The sequence below is a fragment of the Corythoichthys intestinalis genome, chromosome 9 (genome assembly GCF_030265065.1).
Source record: "Corythoichthys intestinalis isolate RoL2023-P3 chromosome 9, ASM3026506v1, whole genome shotgun sequence".
NCBI lineage: Eukaryota > Metazoa > Chordata > Actinopteri > Syngnathiformes > Syngnathidae > Corythoichthys > Corythoichthys intestinalis.
The window spans coordinates 42,122,581-42,144,532 of NC_080403.1; the positions used below are offsets into that span (position 1 = coordinate 42,122,581).

The 21,952-nt window shown below is 39.3% G+C and overlaps 1 protein-coding gene across 1 annotated transcript; it reads left to right on the forward strand.

Moving 5' to 3' along the window:
• The first annotated feature begins 994 nt into the window (after positions 1-994).
• On the forward strand, positions 995-21,055 carry LOC130922396 (leucine-rich repeat neuronal protein 1-like). The gene is made up of 2 exons (XM_057847144.1): positions 995-1,240; positions 16,926-21,055. Exon 2 carries the CDS (start codon positions 17,113-17,115, stop codon positions 19,258-19,260), a length of 2,148 nt encoding a protein of 715 aa, XP_057703127.1. The 5' UTR covers positions 995-1,240; positions 16,926-17,112; the 3' UTR covers positions 19,261-21,055.
• The last annotated feature ends 897 nt before the right edge of the window (positions 21,056-21,952 follow it).

Here is a 21,952-nt window from a genome sequence, read left to right on the forward strand (position 1 = left end):
TGTGGGTACAGATTAATAATCTGTGGGTACAGATTGCTAAACTGTGGGTACAGTTTAGTAATCTGTGGGTGCAGTTTAGTAAACTGTGGGTACAGATTAGTAATCTGTGGGTACAGTTTACTAATCTGTGGGTACAGTTTAGTAAATTGTGGGTACAGTTTAGTAATCTATGGGTACAGTTTAGTAAACTGTGAGTACAGATTAGTAATCTGTGGGTACAGTTTACTAATCTGTGGGTACAGTTTAGTAAACTGTGGGTACAGATTAGTAAACTGTGGGTACAGATTACTAAACTATACCCACAGATTAGTAAACTGTGGGTACAGATTAGCTATGATTTTTTATTTTTTCCGTCCTGGCACCCGGGGGGCTCCGTACATTACTGAAGAAAATAACGCAGTTAGATTCTAACACCGTTATTAACAACACTGGCTCTGAGTGCCTTGAAGATGGAAATAATCAATACAAGTGTAGGTCCATTTACAAATTAAGTGTATAACTTTTGATTATTGACAGGTTTGACAAAAAAAAAAAAAAAAAAAAAAAAAAAAAACCGAACAATACCAGATATGGCGAAGTGAGATTTCAGCATGTCGAGCCGAAAATGTATGGGTCCAATTTTAATCAACCCAACTCCCCTAACTAATAGTCAACCCCTACGATATTATTATTGTTGTTTTTTTTGTTTTTTTGTTTTTTTTTTTTTACAAATTATTGACCAAAAAAGTTTTAAAACCCTTGCTTGATGTTAATGAATGTGAGCATTTTAGATAAAAAAAAAAAGAGAGAGAGAAATAAAAGCATTAAAAAAATCGGATATAAGCAAATAACCTTGACAAGTAAACACATCAATATGCTGAACTTTGTAACGGGGGTATTTCATCGCTGCATGTACTCTATTGGTTCTTGCAGCCACAGGCTCCGCTAATACCCTCCCTAAATAAATTCTCGTGCTCGGACGGGTAAAGGGAGGGACTTTTTGTTCCCATGGTGGCAGTGAGCGAGCAGATGGTGGGGCTGCACTGGTACCGGTGTCGGGCGCGTCTCAGTGCGGCTGACCTGCACCAGGCAGATGCTCGTCACAGCAGCCTCGCCTTACGGAGGAGCTACTGCGCTAATTTTTGTTTTTAAAACTTGCTCAAATATGTGCATTTAGCCGCGCACCATCGTCATCAGTGTTGAGGAGCTGCGGATGCTGCATGGGTCACAGCTTAACGTCGTTCTCCTCCGCGCATCGTAGGTGAGAACAATGCGCGTATTTACCCATGTTTAGGATTTGATGGTAGCATATGACACTCTTGAGATTGAAGGTTAACCTTAGACAAAGTTATTATTAGTCATTTTTATTGCTGTATTTTGTTACAACTCGTAAAAATTAAATTACATTTTTCCACAAGGCATCCAAGAGGGTCCTCGTAGAGCGCAGGGAAGCTGCACGTTAATAATTTCATATTGGCATCAAAACAAAGACGTTATTTGGAGTTTAAAAAAAAAAAAAAAAAAAAAAAAAAAGTATAGGATCTTTTTTTGGGGGGGGGGGGGGGGTCATTGCTATAAATCTGCTAAAATATCTTACTGTATCAAAAGTGCATTTAAACATTTTCAAGGGCATTATATGTGAGAACATGATTATTATAGTTTTTCTGCATACATAGGGAGCAAAACAAAGCACATGTGCAGCTACAGTGGCTTTTCAACATTTAAATGGTTTAATTCAATGTGTGGAGTCATGCACATCACTTAAGAGGTTATTCACCAAGGTGGCTGATTCTTGTCGTCCACATTTTGATTACACCAACATTGGACAAACTGCAGTGTCAGAGTGCAGATGAACAGTCACTAGCAACTATGGTGAATATCAGAACCATTCGCATGCCTATGAGAGCAGACGGTGATTTTGTTCAAGATTTTGGCAGATGCGTGATGCATATTAAGAAAGAAAGAGTGTGCAAGGGTTTGGGGGTGTGCATTGTTAGGGGATCACCTTTGTCTTGTGGGCCATTGTTTCATTAGCTGCAGTACACCTATGACTAAACTCAGTAACAAGACAATGAAGTCAATTGTGAACTCAGTTGTGAATTTTAAACTCAAACAAAAGGTATTTTATGAATTTAATTCTCTCTACATTTTTATCTCACATATTTGTGGTGTTTATGTTGTCTAGACAAGAGGTGTCAAATGTAAGGACTGTCAGGGGGTCAAATCCGGCCCGTGGGGTTGTTCTGTCTAATAGGCATGATGGAGCTCATTCATTATGTATATACAAAATCACACTTATATGTTGACATTAGCGCTGTGAAACTGTAGATTTGTGTGATGATTGCATGCACTACTTGTTTCACTTTCATGTACGCAGTTACATGTGTTCAATCACCCCATCCCAGTACAAATGGATTGGATGTCTAGCACCGTCAATGGCAACCAATACATTAACAAGGAAGTGACCCAAACATGCTCCAAAACAAACAGGAAGTGGCACCAAGACAACAGCATGTATCCCGGAAATGCCCTAAAATGAAAAGGAAATTGCCCAGAAATGCCCAAAAAATGCCTGAAATGATAACATATTTACAGGAAGTGATCAGTAAGTATCTTAAAATTATGTGAAAGTGAAGCAAAATTTACCGGTAATTGCCTGCCATTGACAAGGCGTTAATTTACTTATACTGGAAGGACTGCCTGACATTGTCATTGATGGTGCTTGACGTCCAATCCATTTTAAGCAGAAGGGGCGAATGAACATTCCCAATCAAAATAGATTGGACGTCGAGCACCGTCTATGGCAGCCAAAGACTTAACTTGCCGTAATTTTCTGACTTTAAGGCGTTACCTTTTTCCTTCTTTTTGAATCCTGCGGCTTATAGTCCACCGTGGCTTTTTTTGTCGATTTATTTGAGTCAATAGGTAACACTTTATTTGACAGCGGCATCATAAGACTGTCATAAGACCCTCATAATTATGACATGACACTATCATGTGCATTACTGGATGCTTATGACAGATGTCATCAAGTGTCACCCAGCAAATTATGTAACTAACTCAATTTATGTCCCGCTTGGATCTTTTAGATCCATTCAAAAGTGAGATAATTTGCTGGATAACACTAAATGACATCTATTATAAGAATTCATTCATGCTCATGACAGTGTAATGTCATAATTATGATTGTCTAATGACAGTCTTATTGCGCCACTGTCAAATAAAGTGTTACCAAATACCATAAGTAGCAATTAATGTAACAACTGGAACAGTAACTGAACAAATACCGTATTGGCCCAAATATAAGACGGCCCTGATTATAAGACGACCCCCTCTTTTTCAAGACTCAAGTTTGAAAAAATACTTTTTGAACACCAAATTAATTTTTATACAGAAAACAATTACAGTACATCTGAAACAAGTGATTATAACAATATATTTGAGAGAAAAGGCATGTTATTTTGCCTCATTTAAATCTTAATATCTGAACATTTAATTCTGTAAACTAAAGTGCAATCACATTCGTAGTAAATGAATGGCTTCTGGTTTTTGAAATGTAAATAAACCAATCTATAAACTAATCTATTAAAACAACAAAATTGCAATAACTGCAATAACCATCAAAGTGAGGTCTAATTGTAACTGTAGTCTTGAAACAAATCCGAATGAGGAAAAACATTGCAATAAAATAATGCAAACTGGTTAAACTTGAAAGTAGCTGAGAACTGTCATGACAGAGCATTACTCCTCAATGATATCTGGCGCCATCTAGCGTCATGAATGGGTATAATGTCAAGACCGGCAATATAAGACAACCCCCACTTTTTCAGTCTTATTTCAATGCAAAAAACACTGTCTTATATTCGGGCCAATAAGGTAATTAGCACAGAACATAAATTTTGATTGTTTACATCTGTAGCACTGCAATGCATACTAGGAGGCATGTTGGACGATAGCAGTGTTGACAGCAGGTGGCGGCAGAGGGACCTGTGATGGCCAGCTTCTTGAAGCAATGAACCATGGTGGTTCATTTAGTCTTATGACAGTTGTATGATGCCGCTGTTAAATAAAGTGTTAATATCTTTTGGCGTAAATATCCCATAATACTGTGAAGGCTCATAGTCCAGTGCGGCTTATCTATGAACAAATGCTGTTTTCGTGCCAAATTTGAAGGGGGCGGCTTATAATCAGGTGCGCCTTACAGTGCAAAAATTACAGTATTTGGCCAAAAATGAACTAGTACGGGTCACATGAGTTTTAATTGCCGTAAATGTGGCCTGCGAACCAAAATGAGTTTCACACCCCTGGTCTAGACAATGAAAAGAGACCCACATGGCACCACCCGTGGGCCAATGATAGTTCAGGAATTCTTCCCCCTACTTGTCACAATGTCCATGCACTCAGTAACATCTGGGGAAACAAAGGAGCATTTTGGTGTTTGTGTGTTGGTGTTTAAATGTCTGTGCGCAGCTGAAACAAACGTGGTGAAAGCTTTTTAGGTGTAAAATTAAAGGATTAAATTTAAACAATGTGTGTACTAATTCCTCGGTTTTGAAAATAAGTTTAATGTGTGAAAATTAATGAGAAAGATGCGGAGAATGATAAGAATAAAATGTGAAAAAAAATGGAATTAAGATCAAGTCCTGCAAATTGTACAGACTGTACAGGGTGCATTTCAATTTTAAAGGGGTCTGAAACATATTTGCTGAGTATGCCGCTTTAATTTCATGTCATGGTATTTTTATATTGGTTCATCTGTTCTCCCCTATGACCTTCCCGCATCAGCAGAGCTGTGCAAACGCTCCCTCCTTTCTGAATAAGAGGACATGCATCTATATCTCCTCCTCAGCTATGCAACTCTACCATCAGCAGCTGCACCAAAGCGCTGCGCGATGTGAAGTGAAACTCTTGCATACTAATAGAGCACCAATAGGATGTCTCTCAGGGTGGCGAGAGCAGAGACAGCATAGTGAAAACATCAGGCAGCGTGCCTCAGTTCATCCATGATTGTGGCGTAAAACCTCGCTGAAAAATTCCATTTTGTGTCCCTATTGATTATTTCAGTCATATTACATATTGCATGTTACATTAACGTACTCTTTGGTAAAACCATTTGCCCCACTTTCTAGCATTAATGGCAGTATTCTCATTTGGTTATGAAACACACACGATGGTGGCATAGGTGTTGCCATGGTGATGGCATGTAAGTGTGCCTGTGTGCGGCTGCTGATCTAGAAAAGGCTGTTTATATTTGTTGCCCATGGAAATGGGTGCTGAGAATCAGGGTAGGAGAAGCAGTGTTCCATCTAGTCTGTGAGATTCAACATAATAATGCCTCATTAAACCCTCCCAATTACATTTGGCTATCTTGTGACGTGGTTAATATCGGTGACTGTAAAGTGTAGTTAGATTTGAGCATGTTATATATGTGAATGGGTACTTGGATTAAAACCTCATAAGGATTGGCTAAGCAAAGAGAATAAATCCTTCCTGCTGGAGCCTTCAATTCAAACAGTCGGATGGATAAAGTCAAGCTGTTTAGGGATTTTGCTTCCTTTTCCTGTTGGTTTGTGACTATGAATGTCCAATGTGTAAGGCAAAAAGCATTCTGTTAAAGAACTGTGGTATGTATTGCACATAGGTGCATATATTGTATATTTGTGTGTTTGGACAGCATATACAGTATTTATAAATATTGGGAGTGTAAATCATTCAGTTTTTAAAGTGAATATTATTTTTTTATTGAAGGTAATAGCTTGACAATGCCACATTTATTGGCTGCTTCAGCCTACTGATATGATAATGGTTCCTCAGGATACGGACGCTGCTGTGTAGGCTGTGAGGGAATTAATCTCACACCTAATCTTTCTCTGCCCTCAGAACAAGAGTTCACAAAGGTGTTATTCCATCAAAGCCATTCTTACAGTCTTTTGGTATATCGGGCTTTGCAGTTGGAGAAAAGATCCTCAGGGTTCCCACAGGTCCCCTATTGATATTCTTATCAGGTTATGAGATGTGATTTTAAGGGAGAATATTTGCTCCCAACATTGCACAAGAAAGAACGTTGGTTCAATCAAATCAGACTGATTCTTATAACATGCAATTGGATTGAAGTGTGTTATGACCTACCGTAATTTCCCGAATATAAGGCGCACCCGTGTATAACGCGCACCCCAAACTTACTTGTAAAATCTAGGGGAAATTATTGTACCCGTGTATAACGCGCACCCTAATTTTAGCACCAATAAATAGAAGAATACAAGAAAAAAGAGCTCGTGTACAGATACAGAAATGTCATTTTACTGACTGGTGAAACACAGCCCCAGCATAGCACATTGGCAGTTTAAAACATTACCGTAAACTGACAATATGTAACGTAAGAATATGATCTGACAACTTCTTCAACTTACCAGAATCCAGGAGAAAACAAAACAGATGTGACTTTTCTTTTAAAGGCTGCTGTATCACTTGCTCGTTTCATCACGATGAATAAATGTTTCTTCCATGGATTGATACGGTAAAATAAAAGTGAAGATTTACTTCGGAAATCGGAAAGCGCATTACTGTACACTAGACTGTAACAATAGGAACTATTGTTATTTGGGTTTGAGTTTCCCGAGGGACAGATATAGTTGATGGACACAGGAAGTGTGTGTTGTGTTACGTTTGTTATGGTCCGAGTTGCGGAGCTGCAATAAATGTTGACTTAAATGAGTTCAAGAAACTAAATTCTGTGCTTTATGAAGAGTGGAAAAAAGCAGAATTTAACACATACGAAATCATTCGACCAATCAGAGTGAAGTATTACCGAAACAAAATGGTGACGTCACGTACCGTAATGGTCAGCAACGGATGGCCGCATACGTTTTTCTTTCAACACAACATGGCGGTGTCAAAAAAAAAAAAAATTGGTCTTTATATATATATATATATATATATAATATATATATATTTCTGTCTCCATCCCTTTACCCGTGTATCATGCGCACCATGATTTTACAAGTTGATTTTGAGGGAAAAAAAGTGCGCGTTATATTCGGGAAATGATGGTATGCTAAAATAGTTCAGGAATTATTGAGTAACTCCAGAAAGGTGGCAGATTTGAGGTTGTTCTGATGGTACAATAAACGGCCATTCATGTACAGTTATTGGTGACGCAGCATCAGGAGCAAAGTGGGTTTCAGTATCTTGCTCAAGATGCACTTAGATGAGTTTTTCAGGGCGGAGAATTGAACCCACAACCTCTGGGTTGGGGGACAACTACTCTACTACTGAGCCACGCCACCCCGGTATACTGTAATTTTCGTACGACAAGCCGCTACTTTTCCCCCCTCATTTCGAATCCTGCGTCTTATAGTCCTTTGCGGCTTATTTGTTGATTTATTGTGTTCATCGGTAACACTTTATTTGACAGTAGCGTCATAAGACTGCCATAAGACCGTCATAATTATGACATGACACTATCATGGGCATTAATGAATGCTTTTGACCGATGTCATTAAGTGTCATCCGGCAAATAATGTCACTAACTCCATTTATTTCCAACTCGGATCTTTTACATCCATTCAAAAATGAGATAATTTGCTGCATGACACAAAATGCCATCTGCCATAATATTCATTAAGGCTCATGGTAGTGCCATGTCATAATTATGACGTCTTGTGGCATCACTGTCAAATAAAGTGTTACCAAATACCACAACTAGCAATTGATGAAACAACTGGAACAGTAACTGAAGAAATAATTAGCACAGAACATTGATTTTAATTGTTATTAAAATCTGTATTGCTGTAATGCATGCTAGGAGGCATGTTGGATGACAACAGTGTTTACAGCAAGTGGCAGCAGAGGTTGACTGTCTCCTCCAAGGGAGCATTGATGGCCAAATGAAGCTTCTTGAAGCAATGAAGCTTCATGGTGGTTCATTTGGTCGTATGACAGTCTTATGATGCCGCTGTTAAATAAAGTGTTACCCCTTTTGTTGTAAATATCCCATAATACAGTGATGACAGCTGCAGCCTATAGTCCGGCGCGGCTTATCGATGAACAAATGTCATTTACGTGTCAAATTTGGTAGGTGTGCTTTATAGTCAGAAAATTATGGTACTGAGGATGACTATACTCATTGGTATATAAAATATATATATTGTACATTCCATATATGGTATAAACCAGAGTTCACCAAATCCCGACCTCGGTGCCACTTTTCCTGTCGTTTTTTCCACGTCTCTCTCCCCTAACACACTTGAATCAAATGATTATGTCATCAGCAACCTCTCCAGAAGCCTGATAATGATCCTGATTATTTTGATTCAGGTGTGTTGGAGGAGGGAGACATGGAAAACATGACAGGAAAAGTGGTACCGAGGTCCGGATTTAGTGAACCCTGGCATATACAATATATACAGTATATATTATATATACCAATCAGCTGTAGCAATGTTTTTCTCCACTTAAGGACGCACGTTTTTTGGATGGGTGATGTTTCAGGTGTTGTTCTGGTCTGAATTCGATGATTTTTGTGTTATCTTTTTGACCTAATATGGTCATGTAATGGGTTATAATTAGGGCTGTCAAAATTATCGCGTTAACGGACGTTAATTAATTTTTCAAATTAATCACGTTAAAATATTTGACGCAATTAACGCAGATGCCCCGCTCAGGCAGATTTAAATGACAGTACAGTGAAACGCTCGCTTGTTGTGTTTTATGGAGTTTTGCCGCCCTCTGCTGGCGCTTGGGTGCGACTGATTTTATAGGCTTCAGACCCATGAGCATTGTGTAAGTAATTATTGACATCAACAAGCCCGAGAGAGCATAATTAAAGACACTATGATTTTAACAAGATATTATCGCGTACTTACCCTGTTTCGATCCAAAAATTCCATGTAGCATGTATCACCGAGTGTCAAGACACGGATGTGAATGGTCACAGCCGGATTTTTTATGGATTTTATGGGTGAAACATGGTAATGTAACATGTGTCACGATGCAGAAATCGCAGACATCAAGGAGTGGTCGAGATGTTCTTTTTCATATATTTACCCTTTTAAACTTTTTTTTTTTTCAAATTTTCTTTGTTTTGATCGATTATTTATCATCTAATATATCAGGAAAAATGCCACAGTAACCCCCCCCCCAAAAAAAGAATACAACTAAGCAATAGTTATGAGGTAGATATCCGTGACTTATTTACAGACACCATTTTTTCATTGTGACGTAATAAGTTTAAAAGTTTAAAATATGCGGGTGAATAATTTTTTTAATTCTTTTTTTTTTTTTTAAACGAAATATTAGACATCAATTAATCACACTAAGCTAAAAATGACAGACATTTTGAAAAACATATAATTACTTACCTTCTCTTTATGGCTGGGTTGAAACAGAAGCGGTTGCGCGGTGTCTGTAAACGGGGGTGTCCAGGGTAAAACGGACAAATTAAAAATAGTTCGGGGGCTTAATGCACCATGAATCTGCTATAGCAGCATATAGACATATTGTTCTATCAAACACAACAGTTCTTTTGGCTTAAAATACAGCAGTTTATTTTAAAGAGGGGTGCAAGAGCAGAAACCGCTTTTTCAGTCTTGTCTGTGTTTTCCAACATATATACTAGCTTATATTATATATAGAATTATTTTAAAAAATGACATTGTAAGCAGTTACTCATGTTACACATGTTACTTGTACAAGAACCAATTTTTGAATGACTTTTAATTTTACTTAAGTAATATTATTTAGAAGTAATGCTATTCTTACTTGAGTAACATTTTTGGCTACTCTACCATCTCTGAGTAATATTTACTCAACTCTGAAACTTAATTTTTCACTACCATGACAGTGTTTTGCGTACAAATTCTACTGTAATATATGGAGAACACAGTACACACAGTAAAGCCATAGAGTACGCTTGGATGCGTTTCGTATTGAAAAACTTGAAGCCTACCAAACACCAATAGGATATCCTAGAAGATTTGTAAGGTCCTCTGTGTGGTCCCAATCCAGTGAGGACAAATGTTCACACAGACATTTTGAAAAATGTCTGAGCAGACGACCAGTCAACATCATATTGTTGTCCAGTCATACTTCCTGTGGTTTAAGAGTCCCATTAGTTGGAATATGTTGCAGTAATTATGAAGAAGGCAATCGATGAAATAGACCAAATAGCGTTTTCCTGGATCAAAGAGGTCAGCACAGATACTGTAAGAGGGAGAGACAGAGAGAGGGAGGGAAATTGAGAAAAACACAGAGAGTGATAGATGGAGAGACTGGGAGAATGGAGAGAATGCAGACACCCACAGCGCTGCCAGGCTGCCAGAAATCTGACTCCAGGTGTTAGAGATTCACAACCCCAGCATGACAACAACGGTTATTCTGGCTACCTCCTTGAATTTTGTACCTTTGCAGCACAAACACACATTGCAAGCAAGATAGGATGCCAGATTACAATTGGATTTACACCAACGTAGATCATAAGAGGCAAGCAATCCAATTAATTATATTGAGGAATCTAAGTAAAGGGATGCTGAGGTTTATTTAGTAGGCATCTTCAGTCAAATTATATCCCAGCTACTCTATTGGTAAGATGTGTTTGAGCATTTGCTTTATTTGCAGAGACAACATATTCAAAGCAGGTGTTTTTGCGATAATCGGGGAAAAAACAGTAGCTGTGCTACTGAATTAAAAATTAGTTTAATGTTGCCGGCCTATAGACCCTACCCACGTGACGTCACAACTCCGCTCTCCTGAATGGTACCGCCCAATTGTCCGTCAAAACATAGTGTTAACCTGTTACGGCTACGTACATTCCTCCTATTTACGGCGTGTTTTTCTGCTCCTTAACATTAATAATCAAAATGGTGAAGGCGTGTGTGGCTGTTGGTTGCACTAACAGAGAAGATGGAAGGAGAGACTTGAAGTTTTACCGTATTCCGAGGGATCCAAAGAGGAGAGCGAAATGGACGGCTGCAATTCGACGTGAAAACTGGGCACCAAAAAATCACCACAGACTATGTAGTAGTCATTTTATATCCGGTAAGATGCATTTAAGATACACTTAGAGGGTTTTGGGCTGACAAATAACCACAATTAAGATCATTGCTAGGCTAATCGCCGACAACATGTATGTAGTGAGAGTGCTATCGCTAAACCATATAAACATTAAAAGCCTTAACTCCATTGACAAACGACATGAAATACATTAGACTTGACAGTGGATGTTAGCAATAACAAAAGATTTTGAATTGAAAATTTCGTAACTCACCTTTCCAAGCACAAGATAGATTCCTGCCGAATTTTCGTGGACGAGGACCTGTTTCACCCAACCAGCAACGAAGTATTTATAAGCCTCCAAGCTCTTGAAGTTTTTCAAATTTTGTGTGGACAAGATAATTGTAAATATCAGCGTAGCAGATGTCAGGCAGACAGGGCGAAGACAGTGGGTCGAAAAACATCGATTTGGGCATCAAATATGGATCTGGCGACTGTATAGAACGAAGCTTTTCCACATAACGCCTTTTATGCAACACATCCAGTGAGTTTACCGCATCAGAAAGCACCGGGTCTTCCATGAAATGCATTTTAAATTCCTCGATCAATTGAAACCAATGCTAATACAGAGACAAAATGACGGACAAGTGGGCGGAACCATACAGCGAGCACGTGGTTTTGTGACGTCGGTGGGTAGGGTCTATAAGAAAAAACTAAAGTCGTGATGATCTTGTCTCAATCTACAAAGAAATTGACTTGGGTAATTTTCACAAGGAAATTAATTGATCAATTTATAGTACACTTTCACATTGAACAAAAAGCAGTGGACATAATGGGGCTTTTAATGGCTTAAGAGCCAGGTATTTCCCTCAGGAGTTAAAGGGCTGAAGCTTGAACATTGGTGCTTAGTCAGAAGGCAAACATCAACACAAACCAAAGTAATAATTTTGCTACTTTACAGCTGGAAGCGCCAATGAAAGAAATATTTGTTTTGAGAGTAGCACTTAAAGTTGAATTAGAAAACCATGGCATTTAAACAGGAGTGTGTATAAATCACATTACATGTTTTAAAAATGTTTCCACATCTAATGTGACTCTTAACCTGTACCACTTACGAAAACAGGACTGACGAAAAAAAACAAACAGTTTTGGCCAATGATGCATAAAAACTGTTCTTCTGTAGTGGCACCTTGACAACAAGGTATTTACTGTATACAACAGGGGTGTCCAAACTTTTTCCAAAGGGGGCCAGATATGGTGTGGTAAAAATGTGGGGGGCCGACTTTGGCTCACGTCCTTTACGTAGAACAATATATTTAAGCAAATTTTAGCAAGCCATTCTGTGTGTCACATTTGCTTTATTATTTTTTTAATTAATTATTTCAACAAATGGCACATTTGCGTTATTATTTTTTAATTAATTATTTCAACAATCTCGCAACCAGCCTTTGTGGCGTTCTCTTTCGACTCTCGGTCTCTTGCGAAATACTGCTGCTGTAAAATCAAACTAGCGTCAAGTTGCTTCAATTTTTCGCTACGTATCGTCCCTGTAATCTTGTCGTACATGTCGGCGTGTCTTGTTTGGTAATATTGCCTCACATTGAATTCTTTAAAAACAGTGACTGTCTCTTTGCAAATGACGCAGACACAGTTGTTGCGTATTTTAGTGAAGAAATAGTCCAATTTCCACCTATCCTTGAAGAGTCGGCCGTCACTGTCAACTTACTTTTTGTTGTTGTCGCCATTTTAGAAAATTGGGAGTAAAGGGTAACACGGGGTACTGTTGCTTACAGTGCTGCTTCCTTTTAGTGGGTAAATGAGGAGCAGCATTTAGTGCAGGGGTGGGCAAACTATTCCACAAAGGGCCGCAGTGGGTGCGGGTTTTTGTTCATACCCATCATGAGAACAGCCTTTCACCAATCTGGTTTCTTACAAGTGCAATCAGTTGATTGCACTCAGGTGCTTCTTGTTTCCACTGAAACCTCATTGGTTAAACTGTCTGTGCTGAATCAGTTGGAACAAAGACCAGGACCCACTGCGGCCCTCGAGGACCGGTTTGCCCACCCCTGATTTAGTGTGTAGTAATATGCTGGTAGCAGTACTGCTGACCAATTTATTAAGTCTGTGTGCGGGCCAGACGTAATTGATTTTATGACAGAGGCTGGGGGCCGGATAAAATTTGACCACGGGCCACATTTGGCCCCCGGGACGGACTTTGGACATGTCTGGTATACACTATACTTAAAAAAAAAAAAAAACAGCAGTATACAAAGTGCTGTACGTCAACGTAAAAGTAAAAGATATAAAAGAAACTATTAAGAAAAATAAAACCACTAAGCGAATGAAACAATAGTACGTCAGCGAAAACAAATGCTGATACCTGTAATTAACCCTTTCACACCCAAGCCTATTTTGGCCGAATTTGCATGCATTTGATGTTGCCTTTATATTTCAAAGAAAAAATTGTTTACAATGGCCATGTTGGGTCCCTTTTTTCAGGACACCTTGAACTTTATGTGCAAACTGTTGTTTTCTTCACTGACCAATTTTAATCCACATTTTGGACCTAAAAAGACAAAAAAATCAAAAATCTTTTTTCAAAATTTGTAATGTTGACGTCCCACTGGCAACCAAACATGCTCGACCAAACGTTTTGAAGCTTGATCATATTTATTCAACTTGTTAGGATAAACATTCAATAGAAAAAAATAAGATTGAATAGTTTTATGTTTGACAATTCAACACAAACAGCAGGTATGGTCATAGGCGGTTTTGGTCTTTACACATACTATGGTCAAAACAGGTTATATACAGTGCAAAATAGTGAGAAAAATTATATATATATCAGCTAACACAAAAAGGGTTTGGAGGATATCTCTTTGTGAAGTTAGATGTTGTACCCATCACCTTATCAAAAGTACATACCTACATGCAATCAAGCTTCTCGATCACACATCTACATAAAAATTGAAAAGGTTATAGTAAAGAAAAAATATATATAACTTTGAAAAAAAGTATTTTAAAAAATATTGACAAGTAGTTCAGTTCAATTCAAAATTTTCAGGCATGCGACCCAATAAAGTTTTTTTTGTTTTGTTTTTTTTGCGCACTCAATAAAGCTTGAACAGGTCACGGAGCTGCGTCACAACGTCACACAGCCTACTCTTTCGCCGTTTGGGAGCTGCCGTCACTTCTATTCGCCGAGACGCTGACTCATGCAAAGAAAAAGACAGCAAATACGGCTCATCTTCTTCCTTGAGTTAATGAAATAATGCATTAGCTTGCGCTAAATGTAGTTTTATATTCATTCTGCATGTTTCAAAGTCGCTCGCTCGAACCAACCAGCCGTTGCTTGCGTCGCATGCCTCCCTTTCATTAGTTGGCGCCTCGTTCGGAAATTTATTAAAAATGATCACATTCGGTTCGTCCTTCTTAACATCAGAACGGCTCTTGGGATATGTAGTCGTTTGTGCTGCTTTCGGTTTTGAAAAAGGACAAGAAATGATGGAAATATGGAGATAGATACATGGTCCATGCAGCGTTTTAATGCATATTTATGAGTATGAGTGCAATAAAACTATAAAACTTAAATGACATTATCTCCCGTTTTTCTTGGTCGATTGACTTCAAATAAAATGGTGTGGACATCAACTTCCGCACTTTCAAATGAGACCAACCAGCGGCACGTGGGTGACGTAATTACAGCGTGACGAAGCTTCAAAGACGATATGCGTAAACGCGTCGCTGCCGACACGTTCGGTGTTAAAGGGTTAACGCACACATTCTCAACAAATGTCCCTGGAACGCTATCACTGCAACAACGCTAAGGGTGTATTCAACATTGTCTGCATGTACACTGTTAAGGCTGATTCATGCTTCTGCTTAGAAGTGATGGCAGAACTACGCCGTCATTAGAGAATTTACAACCCTACGCCGTAGCCTGAGGTGCACCACCACAAAATCCTGATTACTCGTCACGTCAACGTGACGCAAATGGAGTGTGATTGGCCTGCTCAGACTGTTGTTTCCGCTTCAGCGCGAAATCACCGCCATTTACAAACATTCTTGCGCTACACTCAAAATGGACCAAGCTGACGAGAGGATCATCGAAGAGGTCCAAAAGTACGACCACCTGTACAATGTTTCAGCAAGGCATTTTAAAGATTGCCAAATGGCAAGCAATTCGTGGAAGGAGATTGCTGAAAATAGGTGGTAAGCGAATGTATGAAGAAGAACCTCCGAGACAAGTATGTGCGTGTTCGGAAGCGAATGGCCACACGAAGCGGTGACCCAGCCGGCCAAAAACTGTCAACTATTAATCACTTTATGCCGTATTTTTGGTTGGGGCACTTTACCATTTATTTTGTACATATGTTTGCTGTGAGTCTGTGACTTATTTACATTTACACTTCAAATATATGAAAAATAAAGCATAGGTTTTGTGTAAAAAGAGTTGTTTTGATGTTTAATTTTCAACAACAGACAGTTTACACACTTTACACATCATCAATGATTGAGAGTGCCTCAGTGCATTTATGATAACGTGTTTACCATCAAGGCTTCCAACGCAGTTTGGGAAGTTGCATAGTCGCCAGAAATCTGCTCTGGCTTCCCACTGGCTGGTTGTTGGAAACAGCAAAAAAAAAAAAAAAAAACCAGGCTGTTGGGCTGTCCACTTTGCAGACTTTGGACAAAATGCTGGACACAGTGCTTGGCTCCAGTTTGAAGCTAGCCGCCACAGCTTGCTGGCTTCCACCCGAGGCTAGACTTCGCAATGTGACTGCCAGTCTATGTGCGGCACCAACAGTCTCACAGACCACCTCCGCAACAGTCTTCTGCATCGCCTACGCCTCAAAATTTGTATGATCAACATTTGTTGTTCAATGTTGATGGGTTGAAGATCCACATTCAAGCAATCCATCTCCGTTCACATTGTTGTCTAACGGGAAGAAAACTAAGGAAATTTGACAAGAGTCCCCCAAAACCGTACAAACACAACTCCAGACCCCTCTAGTGGCTTAGCGGTGAATTACAGAGCAACGCGTTCCTTTGACGCAGAACTCCACCTGCTCATTAACGACGAAGGGTGTACGCCATCGCTACGCCGTCACTGCAACGCATAAATTAGGCTTTACACTCAGTAACTCAGAGTGTTGTTGGATCATGGAACACCCCAAAAAAATCTTTAGATGTACCACTTTGTTTTTAAAGCCACAGAGTTTGAAGGGATAGAAAAATGGAGCGGCATTATTTTATGAACACTACTAGCTATGATATTAGTTCTGAAATCGAACTTTATACCTCCTCACACATCATGGCTTTGCCAACCATTGATTAAGATGTTGTACCCAAAACACAGCAATGACATCTAAAAAATGCTTAGGCTTCACATTTTTTTTGATTTTCTAACATGCGCCTGCATCATAAGCAGAGAGTGATTAGCAATGAAGAGCACACACACTGTGTTTATTAAGCCTGTTGTGTAATGGGCTCACAGCCAGAGCTGCTGACTGTGTCTATCACACACACAGTCAAGTGGATCAGTGACACAGCGCTGAGGGGAAAAATACATGGTAATCGCAAAAGTGGGCTCCACAACAAAATCGGAAAACCTCATCAACTGGCATAGTGTCAAGTAAGAGAGTGATGAGACTAGATAATCGAAAAAAAGGGAAAAAATTTAATTCAGCTATATAATATCTTGTACTTTGCAAAAAAAACAACAACAACAACATTTTGGGGTGAGGAGTGGGGGTTGTTGCCTTTAACAAGTGGTTAAAACTGTGGCTTGTAACTAAAGGGATAATTGCTGCAGTTTTGTTTCCAGACTGTGTGCTTGCTGTGTTACTGACTGAATTGGTTCTAATATCTCTTAGTTTATTTCTGATAAAACACTTTTAGTGTTGAGATAAGCCTTTTGTAGTCTTTCATGTTCTTCCGTTTTCTGTCTTCTTTAGGTCGAGACAAGAAGAGGAAAACATCCGAGGTTGAGAACTGATGTTCTTGAGGACGCCATTTGCAAAGATTTTATTCTGGATTAGGAAAAAGGAGATTCATAAGGACTGCTGACAACAGAGGAGACCTATGGTGAACATTCCCTTCAAGCCTTTACTTCAACAACTGGCTTTCATCTAACTATACAGCATGGCGCTGGGTGGCCTGCCTTGGCCGCCTCTACTATGGCAGTACATGGCCATACTTCTGGCCTTGCAGTTGCCTGTTCATGCCACAGATTGTCCTCATTTGTGTGTATGTGAGATACGACCTTGGTTTACTCCCCAGTCCACTTACAAGGAGGCTACAACTGTGGACTGCAATGATCTAAGGCTGACACATGTCCCTATCAACCTTTCAACAGACACTCAAGTGTTACTGCTCCAAAGTAATGCCATATCTCACACTGGGAGTGAGCTGGAAGCCCTACAAAATCTGACAGAGTTGGACCTGTCCCAGAACAACTTCAGCTCAGTACAAGCTGTAGGCCTCAAAAGTATGCACCATCTTACTACTTTGCATCTGGAGGAGAACCAGATCAGCCAGCTGCAAGACAACTGTCTGGGGAATCTCTCTAGCTTGCAGGAGCTCTACATTAACCATAATTTCATAAACTCCATCTCCCCCCGTGCATTTGCTGGTCTTCACAATCTTTTGCGTTTACACCTAAACTCCAATAAGCTTCACGTCATTGACAGCCGCTGGTTTGCAGAAACCCCTAACCTAGAGATCCTCATGATTGGAGAAAACCCTGTCATTGGCCTTTTGGACATGAACTTCAAGCCTCTTGGAAGTTTGAGGAGTTTGGTCCTGGCTGGAATGGATCTTTTTGATGTTCCTCCAAATGCATTTGTAGGCTTGGACAACCTGGAGAGCATATCATTCTATGACAACAAACTGGTCAGAATCCCTCAACTGGCACTTGAGAAAGTCCCCAATTTAAAATTTCTGGATCTGAACAAAAATCCAGTTCAGAAAATCCAGGAAGGAGACTTCCGAAACATGCTTCATCTAAAAGAGTTAGGAATCAACAACATGATGGAATTAGTGTCTATTGATCGCTATGCTTTGGACAACCTACCAGAACTGACCAAGTTAGAGGCAACAAACAACCCCAAGCTGTCCTATGTCCACCGCCTGGCCTTCAGGGACATGCCCTCCTTGGAGAGCTTGATGCTTAATAATAACGCTCTAACTGCTCTATACCAGCATTCGGTAGAGGCTTTGCCGAACCTTCGGGAGATCAGTCTACACAGCAATCCATTGCGGTGTGACTGTGTCATTCAGTGGATGAGTTCCAACAAGACCTCTGTACGCTTCATGGAGCCCTTGGCAATGATTTGCACTTCCCCGCCTGAACTCAGGGGCCAGCATGTTCGAGAACTCAGGTTTCAAGAGTCCTCAGAGCAGTGCATCCCACTGATATGCCACGATACCTTCCCCAGCCATCTCAACCTAAATCTGGGAATGAGTGTCAGTCTGGATTGTCGAGCCATGGCTGAGCCAGAGCCTGAGATTTACTGGGTAACCCCTCTTGGAAGCAAAATCACTATGGACACTGTGTCAGAGCACTATCATCTGAGCAGCGAGGGGACTCTGTGGTTGTCCCATGTACAGGTAGAAGACTCAGGACATTACACATGTGTGGCTCAAAACATAGAAGGCGCTGACACACGGGTTGCCTCAATTCGAGTGAATGGCACCCTGCTTGACAGTGCTCAGGTCATGAGGATCTATGTTAAACAGACCGAGTCCCACTCCATCCTTGTCTCTTGGAAAGTCAACTCCAACGTAATGTCCTCTAACATAAAATGGGCCTCTGCCACCATGAAGATTGACAACCCGCACATAACATACACGGCTCGGGTACCTGTAGATGTTCATGAATACAACCTGACTCATCTTCAGCCTGCCACAGAGTATGAGGTATGCCTAACAGTCTCCAACATCCACCTGCAGACACATAAGTCTTGCGTAAATGTCACGACCCGTAGCGCGACCTTTGCCCTCAACCTGTCTGACCAGCACCCAAGCGCTGCAGTGCTGGCAGTCATGGCAACCGCATTGGCCTTCCTCAGTCTGGCTACTGTTGGCATCTACACTGCCCGCAGATGGAAGAGAAAGAACTATCACCATTCCTTGAAGAAATATATGCTTAAAACCTCCTCCATCCCTCTCAATGAGCTTTACCCTCCACTCATCAACCTGTGGGAGGCTGACGGAGAGAAGGACAAAGATGGAAGCACAGAAGGAAAACCCTCGCCTGTTGACACCACACGTAGCTATTACATGTGGTGAAGATGTAGCAAGGAGGCTTCATTGTCTCTTAAGCAGCACAAAAAGACTGGAACTTTTGCTATTTTGGTGCAAAAGTCACATTAAATTGTATCGTGGGCTTTGCTGATGCGTGGCAGAGTGAACAAGTTGGGGATTTTTAGTAGTATAGCGTATCGCGTTGATTCTTTCGATTTTTGTTTTTGTCTTGAAGGAAGCAGCTGTATTTTAGCTTCAATGTTACTTTAGTTGCTATGCTGTATCTGTGGTGTATCTAACTCACTTTTACTTGGGTTAATAATACTGCAGAACTGGCCACAGGTCTTGTGGCAGCATTAGTAATGATGAGTTTTTTTCTTTCTGTTTTGTAAAACAGGTAAACTTTGTGCACCAATAGGTACTGAAGTTTGTATAAACTTCAACAGATAAAAGCTGACAGCGGGGTTTAGACTTGTTACATTGTCTACTGAATGTTAGCAACTGTGCAGTAATGTTGTATCAACTATACCTTTCAACTTTCGGATAAAGAAAAAAAAAAAAGCATATATATTTTAGTTTCCAGGTAATTGTGATGTTAAATGCTAGAAATTCAACTGTTGGTTAGAACTTTTTACATTTATTTTTTAATTAATGAACTTTAGATCTACATTTTTGCTCTCTTCCTCTTAAATACCATGGGGATGTATTTTATTTTGCGAGGTTTTTGCTGATTGGTTAGTATATTTTCCATGTATAATGTTACATTGAGAATGTCAAAAATAAATACTTTTCTGATTCTTTTGCACATTTAGTCTTTGTTTCCCCTCATATTTCAGTTTTAGGAGGCTGATTTAACACAATTCATAGCAGCTTGTAGAGTATTATGTGAGCTACATGTTCATTTCATTGGTGAATAAACAATGTTATTTTTAAGAAGTGGTTTGAGATCCCTTTGAAAAGACGAAGATCAAAATCAGGGGTTTCAAACAACAAAATTATCGTAATGGATTGTTTTGCAAGGCCATTATGATCATCACCGATGTTGATGTTTGACTGTAACATATTTTTACTAGGGCTGTTAAACGATTAAAATTTTTAATCGAGTTAATTACAGCTTAAAAATTAATTAATCGTAATTAATCGCAATTCAAACCATCTATAAAATATGCCATATTTTTCTGTGAATTATATATATATTCTGTAAAATAAATTGTTGGAATGGAAAGATAAGACACAAGATGGATATATACATTCAACATACGGTACATAAGGACTGTAGTGGGCATTTCACTCTACTGTCATTTAAATCTGTCTATGCTGTCCTCACTCCGAAGCGTCTACTTTTTCCAAAGCTAGACAGCTAGTGAACGACGCCTTAATAATCAGACTTCTTCATTTTTCATCTGATTTATTAATAAAATGGCCTCAAACCATTGTCCTCTTTAGACCGTAGTGAAACTACAAAAAAAAAAGTACACAAGCATTGCATTAGCAACAACGTTAGCTTAGCACGCTATACAGGTTAGCTAAACATAAACAAAAAGCGTCTCATACAAAAAATACAACATTTCGCTTATTAACATAATATGTACATTCTTTACAACAACCATACTTACGGACAAATCTTGTCCATGGATCATATAAGCACAACAGAGACGTCGTGCAGCCATATTGAACTGGCAAGAAAACAAACCATGTCGCAAAGCGACCACAAGAGTTCGCTGTTAGACAGCACAAAAACCCTTGCTGTAAAACTTACCAAAAAGCAGAATACTGTCTGAGCGGGACATGTGCGTTAATTGCGCCAAATATTTTAACGTGATTAATTTAAAAAATTAATTACCGCGCGTTAACGCGTTAATTTTGACAGCCCTAATTTTTACATATTGTGAAAAACACCCAGGTGATTTGAAGTGACCCCCAATTTGGCAAAATTTCAAAATTGTTGAATATGCATGTGTGATACATCATTGGAAAGCTTAAAATATTAATTTTCTGGCGGAAGAAAAATTTTGGGCATTTAAAAAAAAAAATTAAACCCCTAAACCCTAAGTCGAGGTGACATCATGAGATAGCATAATTAAAGACGCCATGATTTTAACGAGATATTATCGCGTACTTACCTTGTTTCGATCAAAAAACTCCATGTAGTTGTATCACCGAGTGTCAAGACACAGCTGTGAATGGCCACAGCCGGATTTTTGGGGGGATTTTATTTTTGACATTATAGAAAACAGGGATTTATACAAATTTGTATCCACATATTTTTTGTTTTTCTTTGTGGTTTTCTAATATAATTCACAATTCAAATTGTAAAAGCATCTAAAGATTTAAAATCCTGAAAAATGTGTTTTTGTCAGCTCGTTTTTCAGCAGGCATTTTATTGACATTAAACTTAAAATGTTTGACACCTGAATTAACATTACAGTGATCCGTTTTTCACGGTTAATGGGGATCAGAACCGGCCACGATAAGTGACAAACCGCGAAGTAGCGCACCCGCCATTGAAAAAAAAAAATGTGGGCGTGTTCAATGTTTTTTTTTTTTTTTTTTTTCAGATTTAGCATCGGAAAGAGATACATACAGTGGGGAGAACAAGTATTTGATACACTGCCAATGTGTTTTCCCATTGGCAGTGTATCAAATACTTGTTCTCCCCACTGTATAAGACAAGTTTTTTCGCTTTTTTTCCCAAAAGTATAATCTAAAAAACAAAGTATATATTATTATTATGTAT